This window comes from Mus pahari, chromosome 23 (genome assembly GCF_900095145.1).
Source record: "Mus pahari chromosome 23, PAHARI_EIJ_v1.1, whole genome shotgun sequence".
Classification (NCBI taxonomy): Eukaryota; Metazoa; Chordata; class Mammalia; order Rodentia; family Muridae; genus Mus; species Mus pahari.
Window position 1 is genome coordinate 10,459,183 of NC_034612.1, and position 21,408 is coordinate 10,480,590.

General features: G+C 52.3%; 3 protein-coding genes across 5 annotated transcripts in view; 1 reads left to right on the forward strand and 2 right to left on the reverse strand.

Annotated features, from left to right (window-relative positions):
• The window catches only part of Tpcn1 (two pore segment channel 1), a 54,505-nt gene extending 52,174 nt beyond the window's left edge, over window positions 1-2,331 (reverse strand). Inside the window, exon 1 of one of the 2 annotated variants that reach the window (XM_021186759.2) lies at window positions 2,187-2,331. The gene's annotated coding sequence lies outside the window, so the exon portion shown is untranslated. Of the gene's footprint in view, window positions 1-2,171 lie in introns of both variants that reach the window. The other variant, XM_029533674.1, reaches the window with a different exon arrangement.
• A 6,717-nt stretch (window positions 2,332-9,048) lies between these two features.
• Iqcd (IQ motif containing D) lies at window positions 9,049-17,732 on the forward strand. 2 transcript variants are annotated; one of them, XM_029533792.1, is made up of 5 exons: window positions 9,049-9,121; window positions 11,162-11,971; window positions 13,434-13,667; window positions 15,759-15,830; window positions 17,230-17,732. In XM_029533792.1, exons 2-5 carry the CDS (start codon window positions 11,252-11,254, stop codon window positions 17,590-17,592), a joined length of 1,389 nt encoding a protein of 462 aa, XP_029389652.1. In that variant the 5' UTR covers window positions 9,049-9,121; window positions 11,162-11,251; the 3' UTR covers window positions 17,593-17,732. The 2 variants fall into 2 exon arrangements, with proteins under 2 accessions (XP_029389652.1, XP_029389651.1); XM_029533791.1 differs by lacking the exon at window positions 9,049-9,121 and adding an exon at window positions 9,295-9,361.
• Window positions 17,733-19,863: 2,131 nt separating this feature from the next.
• Rita1 (RBPJ interacting and tubulin associated 1) overlaps window positions 19,864-21,408 on the reverse strand; it is a 3,601-nt gene continuing 2,056 nt past the window's right edge. The window contains exon 3 of the mRNA XM_021187143.2: window positions 19,864-20,770. Within this exon, the coding sequence (XP_021042802.1) occupies window positions 20,278-20,770 (493 nt within the window). The 3' untranslated portion in view covers window positions 19,864-20,277. The remainder of the gene's footprint in view (window positions 20,771-21,408) is intronic.

Below are 21,408 nucleotides of genomic sequence, written 5' to 3' on the forward strand. Positions count from 1 at the left end.
AGGCACACTAACATTACAGAGTGTGTTCCAGGACTGCCAGGGCTATACAAAAATAAAAACCTCTACACATCAGGTAGGGACAGGGGCAACAGGTAAATTTTCTGAGTGCCCACAGCCAGAAAGCCAAGCTTTGACTCCAGGCCTACATTCCTAACCATCCAGCCGGGTGTGGTGCCTCCTAAAGTCACCAGGTCTTGTCCTCAGAGAGTAGTAATTACTCTTGGGAATACACAAGATCATCCTGGCTTTGCTGGTGGCCGACAAAGGCATGACCTTTGCGCTCCTCTACGGGAGATGTTCGATAAGGGAAAAAGCACATGTGCATCCTTTACAACTTATAATCAAAAGTCCTTTTCAAAAGCCCCATCCTTCCTTCTCTCCAGGTTTAAACCCTCAGGACTGGCCTGCTCTGAAAAGCTGTTTACCCAGACCCGCTTTCTGCTTGCTGAGATAAAAAGAAAGGCAGGACTCAGCAGATCAGCCCGGAGACCTTTGAACTTAGAGACAGCAGCAGGTTGCTGCCTCCAGCTGTGGCCAGTGCACCAGACTGGAGTCCGCCTCCAAACCAACCCTCGGCAGGACGACTGGGCAACGCCTGCCCCCTTTCCAGGGACGATGGGAACATCACCAGGCAGAGACAGCCGGTCTCACTCAACAGAGGCGGTGGCGGCAGCGGAGATAAACACCACTTTCTGCCGCAGCCTGCTAAGCCTGAAACGCTCTGCCTGGCAAACTTCCTGCAAGTGGAGTTTGTTGGAGGGGGGTGGGGTGGGGTGGGGAGGGGGTTGTTTGTTTGTATTGTTTTGTGTTTTCCTTTTCCAGATTTGAGGATTCATTTTGCTTGGACACCTCAAGAAGGGGAGACAGAAGAGGAACTCCCACAAGACACCAGTCATTTGGCTGCCTAAAGAACTGCAGTGTGTTTTGAATGTTGGCTTAACTCTCTCCTCCCCCAGTGCCTTCATAGACCAGGCTCACACTTCTAACACACTCCACAGCAAAGGGGATTACAAGGATGTACTTTGAGGACATGAGGAGGAGTCTGTAACAGTGGGCTCTCGCTATTCATTTGGAAGGCAGGAAGCTCTCCCAACTCATGGCAACAAGTTCTAATGTTCGTCACTAGTATCCTAGGGAGATCCTCCCAGTGGGTTTTATGTTTTAACAGCGGAATGCATGACTCCATTCTAGCACGCGTGGTCTCACCTCAACGGCTCTCGCCTGGAGTGACTTTGTCCCCACTGTCTAGAAATATTTCCAGCGTCACAAAACTCGGGAAACGATCGCGAGGGAGTCCAGAGAGGCCACTGAACATCTACAGTACACAGCTGTAGATCCCACCCACAGGAAACAACCTCCTGGCTCCGACTCAACAGCTCTGCCCTCGGTTGGGTAGCGCCCACTTGATACAGGAGGCCGCTTAGCGTGGCCTCTCCCGAGTAAGCAGCCACAAGTAGTCGTGGAACGCAGGTGGCTCTTCCCACTTCAGCGCGGCCCCACAACTATTCCTAGAAACTTCACTCCACCTAGGCGCAATCCACCAACCTCTCTCTTGTTTTTGTCTTTTGAGGCGGGGATATCCCTATCGAGCCTTGTTGGAGAGCTTTGAAGTTGCCATCCTCCTGCCTCTGCCTCCCTCCCGAAGAGCCTAAGACTTTTCAAAGAGAAAGAAACGGGGCCCAGAGAGGGGAAGGAAACTGTCCAAGGTCACACAGCAGGCTCAGACTCAGACTCGGAGCTCCTCAGGTCCAGCCCTTTGGCAGACCTCGGTTCTCACTCTAGCGGGGACCCAGAGAGTCACCCCTGGGGTAAGGTCACCCCTGGAAGAAGGTCCCGGGATCAGATAGCTAGCTGCCATCCTGAGATCTGTCCCCTGAGGCAGACTGACCCAGGCAGGAGTCCTCGGCCAGGTCACAAGAGGACACAGCAGGGAGGTGAGCAGGGAGGAAGGGTCGCTCGGGGGTTTTAGCTCCCCACGATCCCCGTTGCGATCCGGGTCGCCCCAGGAAGTCAGGCCAAAGAAAAGGGGTGCAGAGAGAAAGGGATCTGCAAGGAGAGTGCATGCGGGCCACCTCCCAGGGCCCCGCCTCGGGCTTCGGGAGCACCCAGCCCCAGCCCCTTCTCTGTACCCTCTGACCCCTGACCCCTGCCCTCGGGCCAAGATCGCGCACCCTTCGGATCCTTACACGCGCCGTCCCGGGATCCCGCACCGTGCACCGGGTCTGCACAGCGTAGCTCAGCCCGCAGCCGCCGCCGCCAATATCCCCAGCACGGAGCCTCAGCAGCCGCCACCGCCGCCTCACCGCTGCCACAGCGGCAGCTGCGCCAGCCCTCGCATCCGCCGACTCCTGTCACTCAGCCCCGAAAGCCCCGCCCACGGCCCTACGCCACAGCCTATTGGCAATCAGAGAGGCCGCAATGAAATTTGACAGGGTAGACTCCACGTCACTCACCCTTCTCTCAGCCCTCCTCCCATAGGGAGGGCGTGGCGAGGAAGCACCACCCCCTTTCTCTCCCTCCCCCTCACTCGCGCAACCAACAGGAATCCCGCGTCTTTCCATTGGCGAAACGTCAGAGAGGCGGGGATTTTGATTGGCCATCTTTCAGGAGGCGGAGCCAACCGAACCCGATTAGAAGTTGAATGGTGAAAAAGGAGGTCAGTCAAACGCAAAGTCCCGCCTTCTAAGAGTGGCTCGTAACCTAGCAACACAAGGGCCGCCAGAGTTGCTTAACTGTGGGCCGAGAAACTTGCATCTTCAGAAGCCGGTGAGTGACAGCGGGGAAGCCCGGGGCTGCAGGCTGTGTGCACCTAGTGGGCACGCCATCCAGTGACACCCCCCCCCGAGGGATCCGCGCCCCACTTGCCATCCCGTCCAGCTCCAGGTCCTCACTCCCTTGCCCTACCTCCATCCCGTCCTCTAGACCTCCTGCCAGCACCACTGAGCATCCTCTTGTGATAGTCTTGCCTCCTGTCTGGTCCACCTGCCATGTCATAGCCCCGCTCCTCATCTCTTACTGGTCACCATTTGTGAAGTTCACATCGAGTGAACTTAGTACAAGTAAGGGGATGGGTTGGTTTGTTTTGGTGCCCACTGTCCGCACTATGTTCCGAGGTGAGCTTGCTGGGTGCGTGATCCCCTTCAGTGAATGCTTAAAAGAAGGATTTGCTGTTTGTTTTGATTTTGGAACAGGGTCTCACTATGTAGCCTCGAACTCACTCTGTAGACCAGACTAGCCTCAGACACACAGAGATCCACCAGTCTTTGCCTTTGAATACTGGGATTAAAAACATGTGCCACACTCCTGGTCTATTTAGTATTTTTCCCCTTTGTTGTTAAAGTTTATTATTATTATTTATTATGATGATGATGATGATCACTATGCCTGCGTGGGTGGGGTATGTAAATGTGAATACAGACCAAGGGTTTTGGATCCTCTGGAGCTACAGGCAGGCAGTTGTGAGCCGCCTGACATAGGTGCAGGGAACCTAGTCCTCTCAAAAAGCCATACATGCTCTTTTAAAATAACTTAAAGCTTTGTTTATTTTTACTTTATATGAATCTGTGGGTGCCTACGTGTACGTGAGCGCGCAAGGTGTGTTCACAACATATGTGTGCTGTGACTGAGGAGGCCACAAGTGGGAACTGGATCCCCTGGACCTGGAGTTACAGGTGGTAGTGAGCTGGTACGTGGATGCTAGGAACTGAGCCTAGGTCCTCTGCAAGAACAGCCAGTCCTGTTAAACACAGAGACATCTCTCCAGCCTGGTTATTTTCTTTATAGGCAGAATCTTGCCTTTGAGGTTAACTTTACATTTTAGCTCAGATCCCTAAAATGTGACTTCCTTGTGCATCCTGAAGACAAGAATTCCTTGGGAAGATTGAATGGGATGAGGCAACGAAAAGTCAGCGTGGGCACAGCCACTGAGTGACTGCCCGGCTTATTGCGGTGATCCCTCACCATGACTCATTCTACCCTAACTCTGTCTAAACATTTTCTAGGACATTCTCTTGGCTCATCCAGCGAATAATTCACATATTTAACATGACCTTATTGAATGCTTAGTGCGTGTCTTAGGTTTTGACTGCTCGCTTTACACCTTGATCAAGGCAAGTCTTAGGAGGACAACATTTCATTGGGGCTGGCTTACAGGTTCAGAGATTCAGTCCATTATCATCAAGGTGGGAGCATGGCAGCATCCAGGCAGGCATGGTGCAGGAGGAGCTGAGAGTTCTACATCTTCATCTGAAGGCTGCTAGCAGAAGACTGACTTCCAGGGAGCTAGGATGAGGGTCTTAAAGCCCAAACCCACAGTGACACAACCATTCCAACAAGGCCACGCCCACTCTAACAGGGTTACACATACTCCAACAAGGCCACTCCCACTCCAGCGGGCCTTCTAAAAGTGCCACTCCCTGGGCCAAGCTTACATAAACCATAACAGTGTGGTTAGTGGAGGCAGTCTGAGTTGCATGAAATCCTGTCTCATAAAATGGGAGCGGGGGATGGGTGGAGAGATGGCTTAGACATTTAGACATTACACTGCTTTTGTAGAGGACCCTCTCAGTTCCCAGCATTCATGAGCCACAACTGCCCATAACTCGACTTTCAGGTGATCCAGCGCCCTCTACTGGCCCCAAAGACACCTGCACTCATATGGACACACTTTTTCTTTAAGACCCTAGTGAGTGTTCTTGGAATTAAAAGTGATTTAAAAATCAAGAACATTTGAAACAGAGTATCAGGTAAAAGTATCTCTGAACTTCAGCTTTTATTGTAGCAATGGGCTAGATCCTGTAGCCAATGAAAATATTTTAAACTGAATGCTTTCAAATGCAGGAAGCTTTTTTCTTTTAATGGACAAAGAAATGCATCTCCCCTTCTAGTCTCAGTGCAGGCTTAATTATTGAAAGAATAACGCGGGCTCACACTGCAGTTGGGTGGCACTGAGTGTGTCTCACATATGAGGCCCTACGTTTAATTCCCAGCACCAAAATGCCAGGCAAATACGAAGTTTGTGCTTCCTCTATGTATTAATTATGTTGATATCTTACACTCTGCTAATTAATATTTTTTAAAGATGAAGGGTTTATTTTTTTTATTCTGTGTGTCTGTCACACCTGGCTTTTACATGGCTGTGAAGGAGTTTCAGATTCAAGCAGCAAGCAAGCATTTTACTGACAGAGCCATTTCTCTAGCCTGCATTTTAGGTTCTGTTTTATTTACTTCCTGTGTGTATGTGTGTGCATGTGTTGTGCATATATATTCATGTGTGCATGTGTGTGCACAATATGTATGCATATGCATGTGGATGTACATGTGTGTTTGTGTATTGTGTGTGCATGTGGATGCTTATACATGTGTGTATGCATGTGTTTGTTCATGTGTGTGTATGTGTGCATGCATGCTTGTTCACTTATGCATGCATGTGTGTGCATGTGTATGCACACGTGTATAATGCATATATATGTGCATGTGTGTGAGTGTGCATGTGTGTATGCATGTACATGTGCATTCATGTGATTATATGTGTGTATGCATGTGTGTGGGTGCATGCCTTAGTGCTATGATGGAACTCATGGCCTCACACATGCTAAGCAGATGTGTCACTCTCAGCCCTTCCTTCTTTTTGAAACAACCAAAATAATCCATTGTATGGTCATGTATGAACAGAAATGCACATTTCTAAAGCATGCTTTGACTAAGAAAGGAATTCAAAGCATCGACACAGAAACCAGAAGAGGGATTAAGTGCCCTCTGTAGCTGAGTGTGTTCCTCTGAGGAAGAGTTTTTCTCTGAACCCGGAGTTTCTCATCTAGGTTTGAAGCATCAAACTCCAGCATCCTCCTGCCTCTGCTCCTATTCTGCTCAGTCTGAAGAAAGATATACCATAGTCGTACTTTGAGATTTCTTTCTCTTTTTTTTTTTTTTTTCAGATTTATTTATTTATTTATTATATGTAAGTACACTGTAGCTGTCTTCAGACACTCCAGAAGAGGGCGTCAGATCTCGTTATGGGTGAGCATGAGCCACCATGTGGTTGCTGGGATTTGAACTCAGGACCTTTGGAAGAGTAGTCGGTGCTCTTACCCGCTGAGCCATCTCTCCAGCCCCCAACTTCTTTCCTTCTTTCTTTTGATTTTTTTTTTATTTAATGCGTATGAATGTTTTGCCTGCATGCATGTATGTGCCATATTGTGCAGTACTACCATCAGCCAGAAGAGGGCACTGCATCCCTCTAGAGCGACAAATGGTTGTGAGCCTCCATGTGTGTTCTGAGAACCAAACCTTGATCCAGCAAGAGCAGCAGGTGCTTTTAACCACTGAGCCATCTTCCCAGCTCCTACCTGTCGTTTCTGCATCAGTAGTAAAAGTCACAAGAGCTGGACATGTTTGATAGTATTGCATTTATATGAGAGTACTGTAAAGTCCCCTGTCTGTCCCCCTTTTTTTTTTTTTTTTTTTTTTTTTGGAGACAAAAAAAAAAGGTTTCTCTGTATAGCCCTGCCTGTCCTAGAACTCACTTTGTAGACCAGGCTGGCCTNGAACTCAGANATCTGCCTGCCTCTGCCTCCCGAGTGCTGGGATTAAAGGTGTGCGCCACCATGCCCGGCTGTGTGTCCCCATTTTACAAAGGTCAGCCAAAGCCTGGAGAGGGCGATCAGATCACTTTTACTCAAGTGATTGTGTGGGAGCCACAGGGACTGGGCTCCAAGTGAACTCAGTTACCGTACAGTGAGCCCCTCCCCGGCTTCCTCTCTTTCTCTTTGGAACTCGTAGAAGGTCAGGTGACCGCGCCCAGGTCTGTTGTTGACCACCGCAAGCAGCCATGTGAGCACCTATCCCCAGTTGCTACTGACCGCCATCTGTCTCTGAAACTCCGCAGCCTCTGGCCACAGCCGAGACGCTATCTCTTGACACTTTCAGCACCACTGCCACAAGCCTGTCCCAGGGGCCTCCAGAAACCAAATATAATCCACATGATATAGTTTCCAGCGACTTGGGAGGCAAAGGCTGGGACTCACATGGCCAATACAGGGAGATTCTGCCTAGCAAACGAAACACCAACCCAAATGTGGTGGTTTGCCTAGGTATGGCTCCCAGAGACCATTGTGTTTGAACTGTCAGTCATAGGGAGTGGTGCTATTAGGAAGTATGGTTTTATTGGAGGAGGCGTGTGCTTGTTAGAGGAAGCATGTCACTGTGGAGGTGGGGCTTTGAGGTCATACATACATATATATATATGCTCAAGGTTCACCAGTGTGGTACAGAGCACCCCATCTTGCTGCCTGTGGGAGCAAGATACAGAACCCTACCTACCACGCTGCCAGGTTTCCCACCACGATGGTGATAATGGACTGAAACTCTGAACTGTAAGCCAGCCCCAATGAAATGTCTTCCCAAGCAAGAGTTGCCTTGGTCACAGTATCTCTTCACAGCAATGGAAAGCCCTCAATAAGACACCCAGTGGCAGGTTAGCTGGCTCTCATGGAGGTCACGATCTGGCTTGTGACCTCGTTACTGCGTCTGCATCGTCCTGCAGGAAATGACGGGGAGGCAGGGCCACTGTCTCCTCATCTACCGACAGCCAAACGTTTGCTGAGCATCTACTATGTGATAGTGGCTTAAGTTAAAATCAGTAGGAGTAGGAGTAGTAGCAGCATTGTGTGTGCCTCTGTGTGTGTGTGTGTGTGTGTGTGTGTGTGTGTGTGTGTGTGTGTGTGTGTGTGTGTCCTGGCACGCCACCGCACATGTATGGAGGTCAAGAAGGACTCCCCAGAATTGATTTTCTCCTTCTGCTGTAGGTTACAGGAATCGAACTCAGGTCCTCCGTGTTGGTAAGCAGCATTTTTAGCCACTGAACATGAATGGATGGTTTCAGCATGTTCGACTGGACTCCTGTACCTCTCTCTCAGCTCCCTCTTCTTATCTGCGAATCAGAGAAAATAACCACGACCTTGCAGGGTTATAAGGACCGAAAGCACTCATCCCTAGGAAGTACTCCTTAGCTCAGCAGTAGCGATGCCCACCTTTGATCCCAGCACTTGGAAGACAGACACAGACTGATCTCCCTATGATCTCTCAAGGTCTGTCTGGTTTCCAACGGTGAATTTTGAGATGGCCAGGGCTACACAGAGAAACTCTGCCCGCAAAACAAACAAAAAAACAAAACAGAGAGTACTTCTTGATTTTTATTTCGTTTGAGACAGAGTCACCCTATGTAGCCTGGGATGGCCTACAGCTCATTGTGTAGCCCAGGATAGCCTTCAACTCACGGTGTAGCCAAGGATGGTCTTGAACTTTTCTCATCCTGCCCCCACCCCCACCCCCCGCCTTCAAGAGCTGAGATCACTTGTATATTTAGAACAGTTGGGCACATAGGTAAGTTCTAACACTGGCCAGTATTACAAAAAAAAAAAATAATAATAAGTTCTTAAACCAAGACACCTTTCTGTCTACCTGACCTTCCCATAGTCACAGGTAATAGGGTTTCTTCTTCCAGCTTCTCTCCAAGTGTTTGTGGGACTCCGTTAGTTGGAAAACAAAACAAAACAAAACAAAAAAACTATTTTTTTTTTCAAAATAAGAGCGCACTAATAAATATCCAAGAGGCCTATCCGAATGAAGTGGAGGCACATTTGCATGATAAAGATGAATCAATAGAATTCATGACAATTAAAGTGACAGTCCAGCAGCGGCCCTGCTTCACTCTCTGGGCAGGAATCTTACAAAGGGAGGCTGGGTTGGCAACAATTTCAGTGTGAAGGTTGGTAGCATCTTAAAGGACAGGGAGCCATCATATTAGAATTCAAGGAGCCGACTTTTCGCTGGCGTCATCATCTACCCCCTCTCCCCACACCGGCCCCTTCTCCCATTCCCCACCCCCGTGCCACCCCACCCCCCACCTGCACTGTTCACCCAAATGAGCTGTCAGGAGCTGATGGCTGTCTTGGTAATCAAAGAAAACAAGCTTGCCCTTTAAAGCAAACGAGGCAACTTGGCTGAAAGCAAATTGGAATTGGAAGCATTCCCCGTGGCTCTGAGCTCCCAGCCTCCGTCTCCAGGGAATTCTGGGAGTTTTGATTGATGCCCGGGAGAACTCTGCGGACACCGTGGAAAAGTGAGCCCTTCTGTCTGTCTGTCTGTCTGTCCATCTAACACTTCCTGTCTTCATCCTTTGGTCTTGGGGCAAGGGACCCCTCATCTGAGGGGCTGAGGAGAGGCACTGCAGGTGCCCAGGACACTTTGTAATCAGGAAAAGGCCCCTAGGGAGCTCACCGTGGGATGAGAGAGCAAGGAAGAGGGAAGCAAGATGGCTCCATCTCAGGCTGGGTCTTCAGCCTCTAAGGTCTGGCTCTGGGTGAGTTTTGATTGGCCAAGGAGCCTCCCATCCTTCACAGCAGACCCGGCACCTCTCTCCTCTGTCCTTAGACACGTTAGATACTTACCCGACTGCTTTGCCGTCTGTGGCCTAGGCTCGTCTATTGCAAACGTGACAGCTGAGGCTCTCTCGTGGCAAACAACAGAAACAATGAAAGCAATGGGTGTAGCAAAGAAAGCAATGCTGACCAACCAGGCTTCAGAGCTCAGAGAGCACACACATTTTGGGGTCTGGATTAGCAGAGTCTTCAAGAAGGAGCGGGGAGCTTGGCCTTCACCAACCCTGCGGCTTCCCCTCAGCCAGAGTCCCTGCTCCCCGGAGAAAGTGGACAGGACTATTTGCCAGACAGGTCCACCAAGACAGCAGTGTTGTTCAGCTTTCTCACCATGACGAAGCCCCCAAGGTGAAGGACTTGTAAGGGAGAAGGGCTGGTCTGGTCTGTGGTTAGAGGCTCCGCTGTTTAGGAGGTTGTGGCGGGACTGTGCCACACATCACTGCAGAGCCCTTGAGAGAGGAGCTTGCTGGAGAGTGGGGTAGGGAGGTGTGTGTGTGTGTGTGTGTGTGTGTGTGTGTGTGTGTAACAAAGATACAGAGGCACAGTGTGACCTCTAATGACCCAAGAACCCTGAACCAGTCCAGGTTGGTATGGTTACTAATGCCTTTCAGTCCCAACACTCAGGAGCCAGAGGCACAGGCAGGTGGTTCTCTGTGAGTTCAAGGCCAGCCTGATCTACACAGTGAGTTTCAGGCCCACCAAGGCTAAAACAGTAAGACTCAGTTTCAACAGACCCCCATTCCCACCCCCCCACCCCCGGCAAAATCCCCACCAGACCTCAACTCTTAAAGAAACGTCCCACCACCCCTGCATAGCTCCGTGGGCTGGGAACCCACGCTTTAACACACCCGTGGGGTTTTGCACAAACCATAAGCACCTATGACAGAGAGAAGTTGCTGCCCAAGGAAAACCTGGGTGCCCTCACCCCCCCACCCCACCCCGCTTGGCCTCGCCCCTGTTCAGCTCTGTCTGTGTCCTGACCTATCCTGTCCTACTCTGTGTGACCTGTCCTCCTGTGTCCATGTCCGCTCCTATTCTGTGGCCCATCCTGCTCCGTCCCTGTCCCATCCTAATCAACAGCATGTCCTGCTCCTTACCCTGGCCTCCTCTGCGCCCTGGGCTGCTGAGGTGGTACGCCTGTGGCCCAGGCCCTTGAGTTGGTTTCCTGCTGGTTTAGTGTCAATGTGGGGAGGACATGCAAGTCGGGGCAAGGAGCATTTCCACTCTCTGATCAAACAGCGCTTGCAGTCACAGCTGCAACCCCTCTGGGGTCTACTGCCCCGGGTGAGCCCTACACATGTGGCTTCCTGCTGCTGACACTGCTGGGTGACCTCAGCTGCCTATAGCTGTCCTCTCTCTGTTTCTGCCTCTTGGGTAGCCCTCGGAGGTTGGGCATCAAAACAGTGGCTGCTTCTTACCTGATAGATGTGCCTACTATTGTCCTCTACCCTCAGGCCCCCCCCCCCCCCCCCACCCCCACCCCCACCCCCGCTGACTCAAGCACCATCACGAAGCCAAAAGATAAGCTTGCCAGGGTGGTACACGCCTATAACCGTAGCCCTCAGATCGGGAGGAAGGGACAGCCTAGGCTATAAGGGACCATATCTCCAAACCAAACCAAACCAATCCTCGAAGACAAAAGAGCTAAAAGGAGCTCTGAGGTTCTGTACAGTGGTCATCATGGCCAGTGGCGATGTACCTCACAGCCGCCCTTTCCTCTGCAGGGTTACTGGAGGCTGCAAATCCAGGAGGGACTTGAGTTGGCGGCTGCCTCAGTACCAGGTTATAGCGAGGCAAAGGCAGCCTCTCCAGAGATGGCCTTGGACCAGGTCAGCATACCCCCTTCCTACCACAGACTGGCCATCCAAAGAATCCCACTGAGGACAGGGATAGTCCCGGCGGAGCCGATGAAGACCTTAGTCCCATCCAAATCCAAGCTCAGCACCTTCGAGGCCAAGAGGATCATGTCGGTCCTGGATGAGGCCATACACAAGGTGGAGCTGATTACCCTGATGTCCTACCTGGAGTCCCACCCGGAGGCTCTGGAGGACGCCTTGCCCGAGGACTTCGTGAGAGCCCTGAAAGAGCACTTGGACATTGGCCAGACCCTGGTGGAGAGGGCCAGCATCCTGCAGAGGAGACACAAGAAGCTGGAGGAAGAGGAAGAAGCCGAGGAAACCTGGAACCAGGAACGCCTGCTGTCCCTAGAGCTGCACAGGGTGGGCCTGCTGTCCCTGGCACACCAGTTCCGAGACTCCACCAAGAGTGTCCTGAGGCTCGTGCTGGGCGAGCCTCAGTTCACCAGGCTGCTACAGGTACAGGCGCCAGGCAGAAGCCCGGGGGCCCAGTGCCTCCTCAACGGCCTGGTGGAGCTTCGTGGCTTCCTCTTTGAGAAGCTTCTCACCAGCCCCATGGAAGTCAGAGAGAAGAGCCAATTCATACAGGACATCAGCCGGAGGAGCAAGAGGAACCAGGAGGTCATCGATGGCCTCCAGGCTGAGCTGGCCAATGTGCTGAAGAACAAAGAATCAGAGGTACACCTCCCCAGTTAGGGAAGAAACCGCCACCCAACGGGCCAACCCTCTGAGACTTGGCTCTTCTCTCATGGGTTCCAGTAGCTCTTTCCCTTCATTTAACCCTCAGAGATTTTTCTGAGCATTTTCCTAGGAGGTCTGTCTGTAGGTAAGCCCAACCTCCGGAGCTCAAGGAAGGACAAGGGCAGGGCGTTATCAAGGGATGATGCAAGAGAACTAAATTCTAGCCAGAAGGACCAGGGACAGTGCCACTAAGACAAGGAGGACATAGAACGCAGGGTTGAGCAAGGCAAACCTTCCCAGCCAGGGGTTGGCAAAGTGTCTTCGTCACCGGCTAAGTGGGTCCTTTGTCTCGGGTAAGATAGACACCAGACAGGTGGGGGAGGAGTTGGAGAGATGGCTCAGAGGTTAAAAGTGCAGGCTTTTAGTCTGTTGGAGTCAGGGTCTCACTCTACAGGCTTGACTGGCCTGGAATGCCATAGAGTCCCACCTGCCTGTGCCTCCCAAGTGTCGGGATTAAAGGCGTGTGCCACCACTCCCAATACACATTGCTCTTACAGAAGTCAATTCCCAGGCCCCATGGCCAGCAGCTTGCAAACACCGGTAACTCCAGCTCACCCAGGGAATCTCACACCCTCTGCGGGACACCACAGGCACCTGCATTCACACGCACAGGACTGAGCACGAAGCCTTCTGTGTGAGCCAGGGGATCTGAGTGTGGGCTCCAGAGCCACTCTGTCCCCTGAGCACTGGGCAGGCAGGGACAGGAGGACCCCTGGGAGTCAGTGGCCCACCAGCCTAGCATAGCCAACAAGCTCCAGGCCAAAGGGAGAGATGGATGACAGTTGAGGCTGTACACACAAGCACACACATGCAGGCCACTCTATAGCTGTGAACACAGAGCTGTAACATCCAAAACTTCTGCAGGCAGCTTAAAGTGCACCTGTATGTGCGTTCCAACTGGCCCCATCCTCCACCCAGATTTTCCTAGTGAGTGTATGTATTATAACGAGTCTCAGATCTGTTGCATCTTGGCGGCTGTGGATCGTCCGTGGCTACTGTCTTGTCTTCCTGCACACACTTGCCAGCTTTCTTTCTGGTTCTGTACCCCATCTCCAAAGGGTCACACATCCCACACACTGGGCTCAGTGGGCTAACGGTCTCCACATGCCTCTGTTGTTCGTGTGGAAGCAGCCATGGACAGTATCAGGACTGAAGGGCTGTGTCCCAATAATACTTTATTGACAGCTATGGCTGGCGGGATTTGGCCTGTAGGCCTTGACCAACCCCTTTCCTAGGGGAGGGGAGCATGTGGTCCCAGGCCAGAGAGAAGCATAAGCCAGGCTGGTTTGGAACCTTAAGGGGGGGAGGGGCACAGCCAAAGGCCAGCTGTCCTGTGCCTGGGGGTGGGAGGACTGTGTGGTTATGAAATAGGGCCCTGTCCTCGTGCGTCCCGGCCTAGGTGGAGAAGGAGAACTTTGTGATCCAGGAACTGAAGAATCATCTGCACCAGGTGTTCAAGTTTTCAGAGAACAGCCTCCTCCGCACGAAGCAGGAGGCCGAGAAGCAGCAGAAGGTGGATTTCCGGGCCTCCCAGGTCAGGCTGGCCAAGACGCAGCAAGACATCCTGGCGCTTCGGGCACAGTACTACAACCTGGTCATGGAGAACCGGGAGGCGGAGCAGGCGCTGAGGAAGGTGCCCTGAGGTCTCAGGGGTACAGTGTGGGAAGAGGGGCCCAGGGCTGGCCCAGGGGTGCGGGGAAGCCCAAGATAGGTGGGATCTCCTGGGAGGTGGGAAGGGGAAGCGGCCAAACCAAGAGTTGGGAGCAAAGAGGTCCAATCCCTACCCCAGAACTAGGGTACTAAAGCTCAGTGACCTCCGAAAATTTCCTTGACTCCCCTGAGCCCGAAAGGATGATGGCTCCCACTTGAAGTAGTTCATGACCATCAGGCAAACTGAACAGGACCCTTCCTTCCATGCCTGGTTCCCATGAGCGCTGAGGAAGCAGAGCCGGAAGTCTGTGCACAGCGTGTGTCGTGGCTTCGTTTGTTCTCAGCCGTGCCATGCCCCGACCACCACACACACACACACACACACACACACACACACACACACACCAATGAAAAGACCAGTCAGTGCACCCCAAAGAAGTCTCCAACTCACAGCTATCCTATCCCCCCACCTGTGATCACAGGCACCCATCAGGACACCCGCTACCCGCTCCTTTTCATTTGAGGTAAAAATCCACATAAAATACAAATATCCGTTTAAAAGCAGCCCACTCAGTGTCGTATCTACAGTTTCCTGTAACCCATCTAGAGGGGGTCAGGAGGGGCAGAGGGGGGAACGTGGCAAGATGGCTCAGTCTGTAACGGGGCCTGCTGCCAAGTCGGATCACCTGACTCTGATCCCCGGGCCCCCTGTGGTGGCAGGAGAGACCCAGCTCCTGCAAGCTGTCTTCTGACCTCCATATACGCCTGGTAACACAGTGCCTACTTACCTCCCACACACAAAATAAATGAATGGAATTAAAATTTTAATTTAAAATTAAAAAAAACAAAAATTAAAACTCTAACTGCCCATAGGCAGGGAGCTCCCCCTCATCCCCGCTCTGGCAGCTGCTCATCCTCCATTACGGCGGCGTCTACCGAGTCTGCCTTTCTGCTCTGGCTCCTCCCTCACCACCATCCCCAAGTCCACCCCTGGTGATGGCCGTGTCTTTGCTCCACTTATTTCTGTGGCTGCATCATATCTCATTTTATGTATGGGGGGGGAGAGGTTTTTTATTTACTGAGACAGGGTCTTGCTGTGTAGCCCTGGCTGTCCTGGAACTTGCCATGCACACCAGGCTGGCCTAGAACTTGGAGATCCACCGGCCTCTGGGTGCTGGGATCAAAGCACTGTGCCTGGCCTAAGTGTTTTCTTCTTTCAGTTTTTTTTTTTTTAAAATATTTATTTATTTATTTATTTTATGTATATGAGTACACTGTAGCTGTACAGATGGTTGTGAGCCTTCATGTGATTGCTGGGATTTGAACTCAGGATCTCTGCTTGCTCCAGCCCCACTTGCTCCTGCTCCGGGCCCCGCTTGCTCTGGCCCAAAGATTTATTTATGGTTACATGTAAGTACACTGTACTGTCTTCAGACACACCAGAAGGCATCAGATCTCATTATGGATGGTTGTGAGCCACCATGTGGTTGTTGAGATTTGAACTCAGGACCTTCGGAAGATCAGTCAGTGCTCTTAACCACTGAGCCATCTCACCAACGCCCTCAATTCTGATTTTATGTACACAGTTGTATTGCCTACGTGTATGTCTGTGTACTGCATGTGAACAGTGTCATCAGAGGCCCAGAAGAGGATGTTGGATCCTCTGGAACTGGAGTTACCGAGGGTCGTGAGCTGGGAATTGAACCTGGGTCCTCTGGAAGAGAACCTTGTGCTCTTAACTGCTGAATCCTCTCTCCAACCCCAAATGATTTTTGAATTTAATTTTGTAAGTACTGGGGCTTGTGCTAGGCAAAGGTTTTGAGCCTCACCTCCAGCTGGGAGCTCACCCTTTAAAAAACGATTATTATTGTGTGTGTTCATGTTGTGTTTGTGTGTGTATGTATGTACCTGTGGACATTCAGGTACCACAATGCCTGTATGGAGATTGGGAGAACCCTGCTATCAGCTCCCTGCTGCCCCCTTGTGGCATCAGAGAATTAAACTGAATTCCTAAGTGCCTTTACCACCTACTGAGCCAACTTAACCGGCCCTGCCTGGACTTTTTTGTTTTAAGAAAAAATACAAAGTGGAGACAGAAGTCGAGAACTGGATCCAGAAATATGACATGGAGATGGGCGAGAAGCAGGTACGTGCCGGGGGTTCCTCCTGAGGGGTTGGGAGGGATGGAGCGTCGGGTAGGAGCTGCTCAAGGTGGCCTAGGTATAAGCCTCCCCTGGAGACCCTTTGAAAGAGAGAAGAAGCTGAAACTGCTGAAATCCAGATTCGTCCTGAAGCACGTGGCTCTACCTAGTAGCCACCTCCCATGGTCCTCTCCCACAGCCCGGCTCAGCTCCTGCCTGCTCCCGGTTCACAGGCGAGCCCTCCCCACCCCACACCCCCGTCACTCTGCACTCAAAAGGTCCAGGTGCCAGGCTCCCGGATAAGGCAGGGAATCGAGACAGTCCTCACTGTCGTCTGAAGGTTTCAAACTGGCGTCGCTCATGAGCTGTGCCCCCTGATAGATCTGTAGATGCTGCTGGGAGGGGGGGATAGAAAGGAGGAGGAAGGAGGGCACAGAGTAGCTGGGAATAAGAGAGGAAAGGGGGGTGGGGACTCGGACCAAGAAGAAGATACTTTTCAAGGGCCCGCCCCACTTCACGAACTACTTCCTCCCGGAAGGGTCCCCCTCCTGTCTGTTTAGCGATCGGTGTATTCACTGGGTAACCCAAAGATGAGCTTGGAGCTTTCCCGATTCAGTCACTACTCAACAGCACCACCTAGTGGGCACCAGCCCTCCAAACCAGGTGTCTGTGAAGGACCAGTTCATACTGAACCCCGAAGGTTTCTTGATCCCAGAAACTGGCCCTGCTATTTGGAATTGTCCCAGTGTTTCAAGTGAGGAAAAGCAGAAGCTTAAAGGGGAATCTCCTAAAGGGGGAGAGAAGCCAACAGCTGGGGTGCTAGCTCAGTAGGATGCCTGCCATGCAAAGCTGAGGACCCGAGTTCGCGTCCCCTGCATCCCATGTGAGCCGTGAAGGTGGCAATGTGCACCTGTGATCACAGCGCCGGGGAGGCAGAGGCAGGCTCATCCTGGGAGTTTGCTGTCCAGCTAGCTCAGTCACATTAGCAAGCTCCAGGTTCAGGAAAGAGAGCCTGGCCTCAGGAAGTAGGGTGAAGAGCCCGAGGACATGTGACCTTGACCTCAAGCCTCCACCTATAGTCAGTCTCTCTCTCTCTCTCTCTCTCTCTCTCTCTCTCTCTCTCTCTCTCTCTCTCTCACACACACACACACACACACAGAGAGAGCATTCATTCACATGTGCATTTACACAAGAACAAAAGCACATAGGTTTGCACAACTCACAACCCTTGGTCCTCCCTCCCTCCATTCTGAGATCTGCTCAGCCGGGTCTTTCCTGGAGCGAACCCAGGTATAAATATACAGACAGGCTCTGCATCCTACCTGGCTGGGCTGGAAGCCAGGCATGGGGGAACAGGGAGGCCATGCCGGGTGCTGCACACCTCCAGCCATGCCCCTCGCCTAGGACGAATACGAGGACCTGGAGAGCATCCACAAGGAGGAGAAGCTGCAGCTGGAGGAGCTGAGGGAGAGGCACGCGGTGCTGGTGGAGGAGTTCTCCCAGATCCGCGCCGAGAGCGAGATCAATTCCAAGAAACGGGTGGAGGCTGAGCGCGAGATGGTGCGCATGGTGAGAGCCGCCACGCTCATCCAGGCGGTGTGGAAGGGCTACCTGGTGCGCTCCATACTCAGGTCCAAGAAGAAGAAGCGGAGCAAGGGGAAGGGCAAAGACAAGGGGAAGGGCAAGGAGAAGCCCAAGGAGAAGCCCAAGGAAGAGAAGGCCAAGGAGAAGAAACCCAAGGCTAAGGGCAAAGGCAAGAAGAAGTGACCACATCCTGGTCCGGCCCCGCCCCTGCCCAACTTCAACCACGCCCTACCGGGTCCCAACCGTGCCCCTGTTCTGTCCCAGCCCTTCCACTCCCGGCTTTAATGGTGGCTAAATTAAACAGACAAACAACAAAACCCACTTGAAACCACACTCAGTGGCTCACCCTTCAACAGACCTGTCTGTCCCGGGCTGAAGCCGTGGGTGCAACATCCTGAGGAGGGCGCAAACTTTGGACCCCCCCCCATCCTCCCACACCTTCATTGAAAAATGAGGCTCTGGGGGCTGGCGAGATGGCTCAGCGGGTAAGAGCGCTGACTGGTCTTCTGAAGGTCCTAAGTTCAAATCCCAGCAACCACACGGTGGCTCACAACCACCCATAATGAGACCTGATGCCCTCTTCTGGTGTGTCTGAAGTAAGCTACTTACATATAATAATAAATAAATCTTTAAAAAACAAAAACTTTAAAAAAAAGAAAAAGAAAAATGAGGCCCCAGTTCCTAGTCAACCTGTCAGGAGGGCAGCAGCAAGGGGGGGGGGCGTTGTGTGCTCGACTGTTCCATGAGTTTTAAAAAGTACTAGTTGCTAGAATTTCACGAATTGAAAATTCTCCCATGGAAACTTAACAGCCCTTTCTGCAAGGATCTCGACATCCCTGACATCCCAGTAGCCGGGCCCTGTGTCTCTCACAGGACACTGCAACTTTATTTCCATGTAGCCCAGAGTGGCCTTGAACTTATGGTGATCCTCCTGCTTCTGATTCCCAAATGCTGAAATTACAAGCACGTGCAACCTCAACTGGCTGACTCCTTCCACTTTGGGGAGGGGGGAGGGATGCTAGTGGCCCACGCCATGACTTTAATCCCTTCACTCAGGCAGAGGCAGGCAGATCTCTGTGGGTTTGAGCCTAGCCTGGTCTACCAAGCTAGTTCTAGGACAGCCAGAGTTACATGGGGGGAAATCCCTGTCTTGCAAAACAAACAAAAAACAAAAATAAAAACAAACAACAACGAAACAGAAAAAGGTTTGTTTATTTATGTGGCTGTGCCTACAGAGGCCACAGTAGGATGTGTAGTTCACTGGAACTGGAGCTAAAGGCCTTGTGAGCCACTTAAAGAGGGCACTGAGATCTGAACTAAGGCCCTCTGATAGAGCAGTAACCCAGGAGCCACCCCTTCCGTTCCTACTTTGTATCTTAAAATGTGTGTGTGTGTGTGTGTGTGTGTGAGCGCGCATGCGCGCGCACCCGCACATGCCCTTATATACACGTCACACATGTGCCTGGTACCTGGAGAGGTCAGACGGTGTTGGCTCCCTGGAACTGGAGTTACAGGCAGTTACGAGCCATGTGACGATGTGGGTGCTGGGAACCAAACCCAGGTCCTCTGGAAGAGCAGTAAGCACTCTGAGCTGCTGGGTCTCTCTCCAATCTCCCCCTCCCTCCCTCCACCTCCTGTGGTTCCTGTCCGCAGCCAGACTCCAGGCCTGGTGTCAGCTAGCTGGTGGCCTCACCCTGGGCTTCAGCTCTCCTTTAGTGTAGACGGACGAATGTGTTTCTAGCCCCGTGTCTTCTCAACATGGAGGGACGGGACAGACAAACAGGAGGGAAACCAACCAATTCTTCCCGAAAGTTCTAGAAGCTTAAATACCCCACATGGCTAAAGCACAAAGCGCGTCTGTGTCCGGTCACGGCTGGGGCACCGCTGCAGGCCATTATATATGTCCCTGGGCCTGGCTACCCCTAGACGGGGGTGAGATGCCCACTGGGCTCTCTGGAATGCTCAGGGAGGGAGGGGGCAAGGAGAGGCTCAAGGCCCTAGGCCCATCATCCAAGGAAGAATGCAGCACCTTGGGTGAAGCTTGAGGCCCAGGGGGCCCTGCAGCCTGCAGGGAATGCTGTGCACCCCGGAGTCTCTCTACTCGGCTCATCACTGAGCCCTGTTGTTTTGCTGGGCTGGGGGTTGCTGGGGACTGAATCCAGGGGCCATTCACGTATGCTAGGCAAACACTCTACCACGCGCTATATCCCTGCTGCCTAACAAGACAACTGCCAGCCAAGGACTCTCACTATGTCCTGGGGCGGACAAGCCCCACCCACCAACCCATGGGTGTAGAGCTGAAGGACCGGGCAGACAAAGCCTTGAGGCCTTCAGACCTCAGCAATCCCTGACTGTCACATCTAATCGCAGCCTCTGGTCACCCGCTGTCCACTTTACCCCTATGGTGATCGACTGAGACCTTTACTTAAGGGGAAAAAGTAACACACTACGGCTTCAGTGATCCAAATTCATTTAATACATGGAATAAATACATGAATATTAAAATAACGTCTCCCCATGTCCCACCCCCTGGGGTCCAACGCGCAGCCCAGAACACTCCTCCCGAGCCTCCTGACCCCTGTAAAAGAAACGTAATCCTTTGCAGGGAGCTGGGTGGGGCTTGGCACGGATGCAGAAGGCGGCTGAGGCACGGCTAGAGAGACGACACCTCAAGGACCCCAAATGCCTTGCAGAGAAGGCTGGGGACATCCTGAGCTTGTGGGGACTAAGGACAACATGGCCCATCCTCACCGTGGCACCCTGTGGGGGCTTCTCCAGCATCTGGTGGCCCTGGGGACCATCGTCTCCAAAGGACCCCACCTGAGCTTGAGTCCTGGCTTTGAGCCAAACGCATCCCCGGTGAGACCCTCACTTCCAAGGAGGCTTTGGCTTGGGAGGACAGGCCCCTCGCCGAGGGGCAGCTGGCCCTGAAACACTGCCCGAGCAGGCCTTGGGAGTGACCAGGGGACTCTGGACAGTCGCCCCTGATGTGTAAGGCCGGGGACTCCAAGGCCCATTGGTCTGGGGAGCACTGGAAGCTGGATGACCCGTGCTGGGGACAGTTAGGTGGGTGAGTGAATGGGACCGCCTCTGTCCCAGAGAGCCGGGAACACTGAACCCATCCTGGGATGACATCTGGGAGCCTGCAGCCATTCTGGGCTCTGTCCTGGATGGTCCAGCTGGGTGAATGGCTCTCAGAGGGGTCTCCCTGTGGCGAGGTGTGTGGCTGCCCCTAGGGGTGGCTGGCGGGGTCCAGAAAAGGGTCCGGAGCTTGGCGGCATCCCCCACAGCCGTCCGAGACCCCTCCTTGCTGGTGCCGAACAGTGACTCATCGCAGTAGGATGGGGCATGGCCAATCAGCCTGGAAAAGGGTAGGGCGCAGTGACCTGCGGTGACGACCCTAAAGCCCTCTGCAACCTCACTCTCTACCAGAGACTGAGGCAGCAGAGCCTGCCTGGTACCCACAAATAAGCCCGACTTTCTTTAATACAATGACAGGTATCAGTCCAAAGCAGCTTGGGGCTTCCCACCTTCTTCTCCTGGAGACAGAAGGACAGATGACAGACCCCTTCCTGAATCTGCTCAGCTCCAGACTAAAGGGAGTGATTAGGCCCATTAAGTGCCACATAAACAGTAGTAGCAGACACTGTCGCTTAGGGACAGCAACAACCTCCACAGGAGCGTGGGCCAGCAAGATGGCTCAGTGGGTAAGGGTGCTTGTGGCCAAGACTGGCAGCCTGAGTTTGATCCTCCAGATGCATGCGGTAGAAGGAAAGAACCGACTCCTACAAGTTGTCCTTTGGCCTCTACCAGTGCACGCCCCTCCCATCCAAAAACAACCAAATATAAATGTATTTTTCCAAAAAAGTCTGTATGAGCTCAGCAGAAATACATTTTTTTTTTGCTTAAATAGTTTTTTCCCCCCAAGAATCTCCTTTAATAAATTTTTATGGAACTGGCAAGATGGCTCAGTGGGTAAGAGCACCGACTGCTCTTCTG